The 11,035-nt window shown below is 40.1% G+C and overlaps 1 protein-coding gene across 1 annotated transcript; it reads right to left on the bottom strand.

Moving 5' to 3' along the window:
* Window positions 1-3,564: 3,564 nt before the first annotated feature.
* med10 (mediator complex subunit 10) lies at window positions 3,565-9,597 on the bottom strand. The gene is made up of 4 exons (XM_080442252.1): window positions 9,352-9,597; window positions 6,291-6,374; window positions 5,875-5,977; window positions 3,565-4,667 (listed from the first exon to the last, which is right to left on the bottom strand). Exons 1-4 carry the CDS (start codon window positions 9,471-9,473, stop codon window positions 4,572-4,574), a joined length of 405 nt encoding a protein of 134 aa, XP_080298378.1. The 5' UTR covers window positions 9,474-9,597; the 3' UTR covers window positions 3,565-4,571.
* Window positions 9,598-11,035: the final 1,438 nt, after the last annotated feature.

Here is an 11,035-nt window from a genome sequence, read left to right as displayed (position 1 = left end):
TGCAGACACACGCGCATCCACGCATACACGCATTTCTCGCACAGCATCATCCTTGTAAGAGAAATGGCCTGACCTATATTGAAACACAAACACAGTCACACACAACACACACACACACACACACACACACACACACACACACACACACACACACACACACACACACACACACACACACACACACACACACACACACACACACACACACACACACACCAGGGCTAAAATAAAACATATCGGTTCCTTTTATTTCACATCTCACAGCTATGCCCTGTTATTAGATTGAAAAGGCTGTCCTTGATCCCTACTGCAAGTTCGTAAGCAATTCCATCAGCTGCTCGCCTGCGGATGTAAGACAGCCTGGTCAGAAGGTAAACTTTGGACAGAACCAACCGAGGAGCAGGACAAAGACAAGTGGATGACGCTTGATGCCTGATGATGCTTAACCCATAAGACCTGAGGCCGATTCTAAAAACGTCTTCCTTCCAAACAGTTTTCTGAAAAACTTATGTTGCTATATCAGTGGTTCTCAAACTTTGTCATGTCGAAGACCCCCAAAATTATTTGTATTTGGGCCGGGGACCCCAATCTCAAAATATTTTGTTCCAGGGACCCACCAGAAGAGAGGATGTGAGTTCAAAATGTTTGCTTTAAAAATAGATATAGCCTATATATATTCAAAGATTTGCAAAAAATGTCACTTAAAAAAGATCTACAAGCAGATCTACAAGCTCATAGCGTGGCACGAAGTGACGCGCTATGAGCTTGTATATCTGCAATTTTAGCAGATACAGGTTCTTTGTATGGCAGCTGTGTTTTATAGCAGCTCAACCTCAAAGTAGTGAAAGTACCACTGAAGAACCGCTGAAATAACTTGTGTGAATAATGCTGACTGACACTTTAAGCCTAAGTAATTAAACAACTCCTGTTAATGTTATTATAACTCTGGATATACAGTACGAAGACTTAAGTTTCATTTATTACTCCATCGGCGGTGTTGCTTGCCAGATTCCATACAAGACCTTTGTTAAATACCTTTAACAGCTTTTGTGAGGAAGGAACAATTGATTCAAAGATTACAGATCTTCTTCGGATTAGTGGCTTTTTATATAGTGCAAAAACAATCCATTTGATCATTGTCAATGTTATTGCTGATGGGGCACATACATTTATAGGCTACATTTCTCCACCTTTCTTCTCTAACATTGTTCTCCCTATCAGTTATAAAAATTCCATATCTACAGTAAATGATCATCACCTTATGGTAACCGGAACGCTCGCCCAAAAACACACTCGCCCCCAGCTCTTGTATTCTTGTATTTGTTTTACTGAGTTAAAGGTTAGGAATAAGTTTAGGGTTAGGCATAGTTTTACTGAGGTTAAGTTTACGAAGACGGTTAGTGTGTACTGAGGTTACATTTAGGAATACCTGGTGGCGACCGTTCCGAGGTCACCGGATTTGACCCAGGTCGAGCGTGTTTTGGAGCGAGCGTTCTTGTATTCCTCCTTGCTCCGTACACGACACACGTGTACTTTATTTGAGGCTCCCCATGACACTTATTACACATTAAAATATTTGGTCAGCCTAACCTGCCACTGAGACACCATGGAACATTCTAAAAGATATATTTAGCTGTGCCACATGTCAAACAAAAAAAATATTATTATTAATGAAACACTTGAATCGTCGTTGTTGAAGCAAAGAGAATATTACATCACTTTTTCCCCATCATACCTTACACACCTGTTCGAGAGACACAGATGAAAGATGTATTACCACGCTGCGTCATCAGCAACGCAGATCGCAACCCAGTAATGGGGCTCATTTTCCCCTCCCTCTGTCCCAGAGGACTGGCCTTCAGGGTCAGTGGGGCGTGTCTGTCATTGGGCTTAATCCCCACAGAAGGAGGAACGAGGAGGCGTGTTGGGCTGCGGTCTGTTCTGATGACGGGGCGGTGGTTCCGGAGCATCTGTCCCCCCGGCCTGCACACAGACATAAGCAGACACGCGTGGCAGTGCAGTTTCACTTGACACCAGTGGGACACATGACCTGTATGACCCAGTCAAGTGATGTCACTGAGGCATTGTGACAGCCAGCCCACATCTGCATCTGTCCCACTGACACATTTACTCATGTTTCAGCACTGCCAAGATTTAGTTCAAAGTTAAAGCTATGTTTACCAGACATGGTTGGGTGGACGAGCTGACATTACATTTTCCTGTTAGAGTTCAGTAGTGAAATAGCAATATGGATCGTTTGATTAAAAAAAAAATGTTCTTGTGAAGTGCACAGAGACCCATTGGGGTGATGATGTTGCATTATAAATAAATAAAAACTGAACTGAAACTGAACTATCGGTTGTTTTTTGGCTCACAGGTACATGAAACGGGAACACAAAGGCAAGGTGTGTAACTCTAGGTGCAAGGTGTGTAGGTGCTGTCAGACTGGATGGATTCTGCTTATCTTAAAGTTAACTTTTTCCAATTAAACTGAAGTCATTTTTTATATAATCTTTCACTGTTATATTTTTCACAATAACCATTCCACCTAAAAGTATTTCTTGACAACTTCTCTACAAGTTGATAACAAAGTCATCAGGGACCTGTATAGGGTAATGACACATTTACTCATGTTACAGCCCCAGATAAGGTCCCACTGACACATTTAGTTACGTCAGTCTCAGATAAGGTCCCACTGACACATTTAGTTAAGTCAGTCTCAGATACGGCTCCCACTGACACATTTCCTCATGTTTCAGGTCAGAACAATAAATACAGAAGTCCAAATGCATTTGGAGGTAGAAGAACAGGTCAACTTAAGACCAGAGACCAAAGACTTGCGACAAAACAGTTTAAAGCCTGATATGTTAACTTAAGTTATATTAACTTGCCTGTTAGCTGGTGGCTTGTATTTCTCTGTCTTCCTGGCTGTGTCAACATGGCTCTCAGTGTTTGGATGAGACGTCATAAAAAGTGATGCAGTGAAGGCAACCAATTTGAACACCCATTAAATAGTTCCATCCCTGCAAATAAAATAATAAAAGTTCCAACGAGCATTTTATCATGCTATTATTGTTTACAAATTACAATCTACTTTTCAAGTCACTACATAAGGATTGTAACTTTTATCACAACAGTAGATATACAACTAGACCGGCTATTTTCTGCATGCGACACCGTTGTACGACTGAGCATAAATTAAGCATTAGAACATTGCGGAGAAAAATCACAGTGGTCTGAAAACAGATGCTTGGACAGGACACTACAGTTGATCTTGGTCAAGTGAATAGACACCAAAATGTCATGTAGAGAATTATACTAAACATTTTCAAAGTAGTTAGGCTACCGGATAATGTTCTTATTGTCTGATATTTTACTGCTAGCATCATTTAGCATGCTCTCATATAATGTACAAACAATACACAGTATTACTGTAGCACACTTTATACGTAGTGAGAATCGTATGCATTGCATACAGATAAGAATCTTCTTGTGAACTGAATATTTTGCATACAATGTAATGAAATTGTATAATATAATTACAATAATAAAATAAAAACTCAATTTCACTCAAAAAGAGGCTGATTTATTAACAAAAATGATAATGCAAATACATAACAAAGAAAGAGTTAATTATGCTTTCTGGCAATGTCAATTTGTCAGGCACAAAATTACTACACAAAACATTTGCATTCAGTTTTCATGGCTGTCAGAAACCTGAGTTTGATACAAAACGGTATGAATTGCGGTATAAACTTGCTATGTTGGACACTGAGACAAGGTTTTAAAAAGGGTACAGTGAGATATTGTATAAACATATGTACAAATAGTGGATGAATTTCCTCAGAACTGCAGAAACCCAAAGCTATCTACTGTACAGTTGGGTTAAAGACACATTCTGTTGCCAACACCATATTTTCAGACATGACATCAATGTGGTCATAAAAAAATCAGCATAACTCCTTACAATTTCTTGCCAACCCACTGCAGAAATGACTTTCTTTTCTATAACAGCATGCTGTGACACCGGAGGGCTAGAGAGAGAGCACGCGAGAGAGATCCAGTACAAACAGTTCAAACTATACCACGTAAACAGTTTGAAATTAATGTGTATTGGCTAGGGATGAGCTCAGCTGTTTAACATTTTGCATATCATTATGCTCCGATCGAGTTCCTTCAAACTGAACAAAATTCCAATTTTCAAGAAAGAAATAGAGGTGATTAATGGAGTCAGGAATATGGCTGCTGAGCTGAAATTAAAGCTTGTCCCACAGGATCGCAGTCAGCAACAACCAAAGCAAAAACTAAACAGAACACACACACACAACACCATGATAATTACTTTTAAATTAACCACTTAAACCCTACATACTTCGTTGACCTGGTGTCCCCCAGGGGTGTGTACTTGGCGCCCCTCCTTTTTTCCCCTCTACACCAAATGTCTTTGCCGAAAAAAAGCCAATCTAAAAGCTCACAAGCTTAGGGAGGTGAGGGTTCATGTGGTTAATATTCTGTTGGCAGCCACCACTAAGTCGTTGGTTTCAGGAGTCGGGGGCTGAACACCGGGGGCGCTAGGACGGGGGGTCTTCTCCGTGTATGGCCTTATATTTGGCCATCTCCTCTGGGAAGACTTTGCCAAGCTCCGAGATTAAAAGACTCTTGAATTTCTGCAATAACAATGATAACAGATTTAAATTAAAATTGTTATCAAACTTAGTGTATTACAAGTATTAAGTTACTTTCTTCTTCAAAGCGCCATTTAATAAATACTTTAACTTAGTTTAATTTGGCTAAAAATAAAAATCTATGTACACTATCACAGTCATACTAGGCTGTTCAGCGTGATAATGAGTTATGTCTGTAATTTTAGCAAACCCCATTTTTAAGACATGAAAAAGCTTTCAAAATTCACGAGTGGGGGTATTTAGTAACATATTTTATGTCATAGAACAAGACGTGAAAATCCCATAAGCCTGTGTTAACCACAAACATTATTTCAGGGCATGCCTTTAACCAAAAACCCATTCAAAAAACCCATAATCTAAATTCCAATACTAAAATTTCCCCCAAGCTATTCGGAGCGCTATCTGGTGAGGACACATGAAGTGTCTCCTTTGCAGAAGTTTGTTTTACATAAGGAGTGAAGTAAGAATTTATATCCGTTTACTGTTTAGTTATTCGGATACAGCAACCGATGTCTCCTCGGGCTATGAGATGTTAGCCACGCTGTTTTTGGAGGGACCACAGTGGAAACAAGCCACTGGCTTTTTGGTGTTTTTATACACTTCGCTGTTTTTTAATTGTTGCACCGTGTACTTTAAAAAATGACAATAAAAATATTCAATTAATTATTCAAAGATGGGATCCAAAAGCAAGCATTACGCACTGCGTGCCAGTGGTCTGAGACTGAAAGCGTCCCATTTGATTGAACTGGAAGAGATATTGAAATTTGCTATTTACTGTATCTATGAATAACAGTGATCAAAGCTGTTGAAGCAGCATGTCTTCTTTATTTTTATGAATAAAACATAGCCTACCCCCCCCTGTATTCATATTCCTCTGTTCTTTTTCACAAACTGCACCCTCATTATTAACATTTGAGCATGTGATAGATATACACTAACAAATTCAATAATGGTTTGATTGAACTTTATTTACACAATCCTGCGGTTTGTTGTGCGTAGCTCTATCTATTGGAGAATGCGTGTCAAAACAGCTCAACTCCTAAGCATATAGAGAAATACAGCGTCCAATACAACATGACATCCGAGCAATAAGCTATACAATCCGACAGTCTGCCACACCAACATTAGATTCAACATGAACCCAGTTGAATATTGAATCATTTCGCCCTGACAGACAACAATTTCTCACCGTCATGGTGTCGATCTTTCCTTTGACCTGCTCGTTCTTAGCCAAGGCTCTCTCCAGACACTCCTTTGTGTATAGCTGGGGGTTCCGACCTTGATCGATGTATCTATGAACACAAATAACACTAGCTGAGTAATGTCAGCTCTGGAGAATAAAGACATGGTGTGACAGTCAACTGTCTTCAATGCTGGCATCAGTGATGTTAGGACACTCTTAAGCCCTATAGACTTTGTCGTACAATGATAGTGAAAATAGCTTATTTACAATTGTGCAATGCAATGCATTGTGATCTTGTAGATCAGATATTTTTGAAAATGTAAAAATAGGAACTCCAGAATTCATTTTCTAAATAAATAGAGAATATTGCTTTTATAAAAGATGTCATATAATAGTTTACAGTAATATGAGAGGTGACTCACTCAAAGGCCTCGAGTGGAACATTGATCTCATGAAGCTGCTGACGACACTTCTCGACGTCTTGTAATCCGGAAATCATGAAGTTTCTGAAAGGTAACGTGTAAAGTTAGAACATTTTGAATGGAACTTTGTGGCTTCTTGATTGAGATTGTGTCAGGACTGGGTGGTACATTGCAGGCTTGGGACCTTTTCACCTTCTCATATTGCCCGGATCACAAGGCTGATCATATGTTCAAGCAACCAAAAACAAAGGCGACATAATAGGCTAAATGAATCTATTCATGGCATTATGTTTTAATATAAATCATGTTGCTTAAGGCATGTTCCAGAACCAGAAGAGTCTCATAAACATTTTTCTGGCCTCCCTCCCCTCTTCTATCCCACTGGCTATGTGTGTTTTATTAGCTGGAAAGTCCCAGTAAAATACATGCTTTTGATCAGTGATCGGGTCGCTATTAAAATAATCTGTAATTGAAATCACCCGTATCCGCTATTTTGGAAACGTTTTTGAAAATGATTGCCTATAATAATGTGCACAAAATAAGAATGTCAGGGTTAAAGTGGTTAAAAATTCCTGATCAATGAATCCCTAGGCAGGTCCAATCTAGTCCAGAGTGGGCCGGCCCCCGGCGGTTTGATTTTTTTTTTCTTCAATAAATAAATATTAACTGTCAGTACTGCAATGTGGTTCAAAGTTGTGGCATTAGGCTGGTTCTCGTCATCCCGAAATCTAATATCCTGGGCTCTGAGGGGGAGATAAGAGTGACCACCTTGTACTTGGATTGGACCCTCATTTTGATTCTATAGCTGCACTTTTATTGCGTGTGTGGGTGTGTGTGGGTGTGTGTGTGTGTGTGTGTGTGTGTGTGTGTGTGTGTGTGTGTGTGTGTGTGTGTGTGTGTGTGTGTGTGTGTGTGTGTGTGTGTGTGTGTGTGTGTGTCTCTATGTATTGGGTTCCACTTGCTCCCCAAGGGAAATTCTCATTGGTTGGCAAGACATGTCATGTTCCTCCACATGTGACATTTTCTATGACAGTCTGTATTATTACTATATTATAGAGTACCGATGTCCTGACGTCACTTGTTCATCCCCTGGTTCACGGAAGTAATTTCTCAATGGAGAATAACATTGGGTCATCTTAAAATCGTCTCATATAAGAATTGTGGTCCAAAAATAAACAAACCGTCCCGGCGACATTGTCGGGAAGGTGGCTCTGTATCGTTTATGATAGTCACAGTCATCAGTCACTCATAGTTGATACAGTCCGTTTCTGGCGAACATTTAACTGATTCGGCGGCAGCGTTTTCTCATCGTCAGTTGATGCTTCATATCCATATGAGTCAAACCGCCGGGATCATTTGTTTATTTTTTTAACACAGTTCTTATTTGATGCAATATTAAACACGTCTATGGGAATTCAGAATGGGGAAAAACAAAACGTGACCCAGGTAGGATGCGTAAATTACGTCAGACTTCGGTGCTCTATTGTGATGATTATTAGTTGGTATTAAGCTACTGAAAGTCTAACCGGAAGTACAATAAGTACAGAAATTCGGGTAGGCTGGACAACATGTTGCCTTGTACTGACAGTTTACTTACCTTATACCTTGTAGATGAAAATGTTCTTAACATTGCTTTTTGTTATCCCCCCAGGTTGCACATTAATATCGATGGAACCACAATGAAAATAAGCCCTAGGGTTTTTGGTGTTGCCCTTTTAACCACGATGACTGTGTGCAATCTATTGTTGTTGTACATTTGTTTCTTGGGTCAATAAAGTCAATCAATCAATCAATCATGAGTTAATGTAAATCTATGGTCTTCACAACCATAGTAAATTTTACTTTTTTATGTGTAAGCAATAGGAGGGGGGGGCACTACAAGTGTGGTCTCCCTAGCCTACGACACCCCACTGTGTTAGGCCTGTTCATCATGTGGCTCTCAGACTACCAAGAGAGAAAGAGTGTGTGTGCATGTGTGTGTGTGGGGGGGGATTACCATTTCTATGCATTTAATGAATCACCTCGTGTTTTCCTTCCTTACTGTAAATCGCTCTGGATTAAGCGTCTGCTAAATGCATAATTGTAAATTGTGTGTGTGTGAGTGAGTGAGTGTGCATGGGGGGTTGTCAGAAGATGAGGTGTGGATTGGAATAATGTAATCAAGCTTACTTACCCAACTGTATTAATCTAATTACACATTTTCCTAATGCAACCTGGCATGATCCCCATTACGATGTAGTCAGTACTACTCAAACCTAACCGGAAGGCTCACCCTAAAACACGCTCGCCCCCATTTTTTTCGCAGACCAGTGGTTCTTGTATTTGTTTTACAGAGGATAAGGTTAGAAATAAGTTCAGGGTTAGGGATAGTTTGACTGAGGTTAAATGTAGGAATAAGGTTAGGTTTAGGCATAGGTTTACTTAGCCGCAAGCAACTCTTAGATCCTATTTTTAATATCTGGAATCTAGAGTTGCAATACCAACCCTTGACAGCCCATACATCCAAACAGAAAAGTCCTAGCTGATTGTATTGAACAACATTAAACTCTGGTGGATTTTTAAGAAAAACAAACTTTGCAGATAGAAAGAGGATAATTCAAGCTTTCCATACAGCTGCAACGTTGGTGAGTTTAACGTCGTTCAATACAATCAGATAGGACTTTTCTGTTTGGATGTATGGGCTGTCAAGGGTTGGTATTAGAACTCTAGATTCCAGATATCAAAAATAAGATCTAAGAGTTGCTTGCGCCTGAGGTTTACTGAGGTTACGTATGAATAAGGTTAAGTTTAGGCATAGGTTGAGGTTATGTTTAGGAATACCACCGGATTTGCCCCGGGGCGACTGTGTTTTGGGGCGAGCGCTTTGGTGTTCGCCCAAACTAGCGAATCTGTGTAACGATATTTCACCGTACGACGGTGCCGCATGCCGAAAATAGCCAATCACGCGTTGTGAGCCCGCTATTTTCGGTTCATAGTAATCATATAGAAACCCTTATTGAGAGACGGTTAAAATGCAAACACACTCAGTCTGGTGTACATTAAACGCACGTGAACTACTTACAGTTTCTGGTTGAGTCCCGTCTGGCTGCTGGGCTGGAAATCGCTGACGATGATTCCCAACTGTCGAATATTCTCAACGAATTTCTCCAGGTGCTCTTCGAGGTTATCAAATCTCTCCGCCATGTTTTAATACACTGTTATCAGATCGCTTTGTATGAAACGTGGGTCGTTTAAATCACAAATTATACCTTTTAATTCATCACCATCTCCTGACAACCCGCTTCATTCCCCAAAAGCCACACAACACATACACGGAGCACTTTCAGGCAGTCTGTCAGCGAATCGCTGCTCAGTTACCCTGGTAACAGACAGTCAGAAATGGCCGCCTTTCGATACTAAACGTCGTAAACTGTCGTGCTGCCGAATGGCAAAGCCGTTTTGCTATTAACAGTTTGCAAAAAAAAAACAGGACAAAAAAACACAGAAAGTACAGTTCTATGCTAAAAGTATTCAAACCCAATAAAGCACAATGGGCTTGCTGTCCTGTGTATTCAGTTCATCAAAACATTTAATGACAGACAAATATACAATGCAAAAACATCATATAAACGAGTAGTAGTAATAAAAAAAGAACTACAGTAAAAAGTCTGGGGGGGGGGGGGTTTGGCCCGTTCTGCATTGCAGCCACCTGTAAGTGTACACTTTTTTTAATGAATGCTGATTTAACCCCTTGTTCTGTACTCTGCTCTGTCCTCTTCCTCTACCCTGAGCCATTCCACCCTAGCAAAATGAGCAGGGGTTAGATGGGTTGTAGTGAGGCCAAGTATAGCCTAGTAGCCTGACCAGTTTGTTTTGGGATGTCTGGAGAATTGTTTTTAAGGCCTTTGTGGTGCTATGGTACCATGAGGTGCATGCATAGTGGAAGTGACATTGGATGAGTGCTCCTGCTATAGTCCTCAATGTATTCCTACTGACCAGTGAGGAGACCTTTTTGATTATTTAGTTGCAATTTTTCACTGGAAAGATTTGCCTCTAAAATTGATTGATTGATTGATGTAGTTTATTTAGTAAGACATGAGAATAGTACATGACAGTACATAACAGTACATGGAAGTACAAATTCACAATACAAGGTCTACTAAACTGGAACTCTCATTAAGCACTAAGCTTGTTTAAGATGAGAACCCCATGCACACAAGTCATGATGTCATATAAGAGGCAGACAGTCAGATATACACACTACTATACAGAATGTCATACAATCAGCTTTCAGGTTACTGGTATGAAGAGAGAAAATATATATATATATACAAAAGAGGAAAATGAAGGAGGGGGGGTAGGGGGGGGGTAGGTTAAGACTTAGACAGGGGCCATTTTCGAATTGCAGCCTCCTGAAGGTGTATCTTTAGGGCAGTTTTGAAAGTGAGTAGGGTTTTACACTCCTTTACTCCTTTTGGTAGGTAATTTCCTCTTTTCTTGTGATAATATCGTCACCCACCTTTACTGTGAAGCCATCGGCCTTGCAGAGGTTTATTTTAGACCCAAAGAGAATGGATTCAGTTTTACCCAGGTGTAATGATAGTTTGCGAGCCAGGTGCAGATTTTACCGAGTTCAAAGCTAAGGTTTTTTTCGACCTGCAATTTGTCCTTGTCCGACACCAGTAGAGCCGAGTCATCCGCGAAGAAGAACAAATTGCAGTCACAAGCTGTTTACATATATTACATATAATATATGTAATATATGT

This window comes from Gymnoscopelus braueri (assembly GCF_963280865.1).
Source record: "Gymnoscopelus braueri genome assembly, chromosome: 11".
In the NCBI taxonomy this organism is placed as follows: Eukaryota; Metazoa; Chordata; class Actinopteri; order Myctophiformes; family Myctophidae; genus Gymnoscopelus; species Gymnoscopelus braueri.
The sequence above is the reverse complement of the archived record's forward strand: the minus strand, read 5'-3'. Positions and strand labels throughout refer to the sequence as shown.

Coding starts and splice junctions, on each gene's coding strand:
- med10 (XM_080442252.1), bottom strand. CDS start 9,473: ATGGCGGAGAGATTTGATAACCTCGAAGAGCACCTGGAGAAATTCGTT. Junction 6,375..9,351: donor ACGGGACTCAACCAGAAACT/GTAAGTAGTTCA, acceptor GTTACCTTTCAG/AAACTTCATGATTTCCGGAT. Junction 5,978..6,290: donor GTTCCACTCGAGGCCTTTGA/GTGAGTCACCTC, acceptor TTGTGTTCATAG/ATACATCGATCAAGGTCGGA.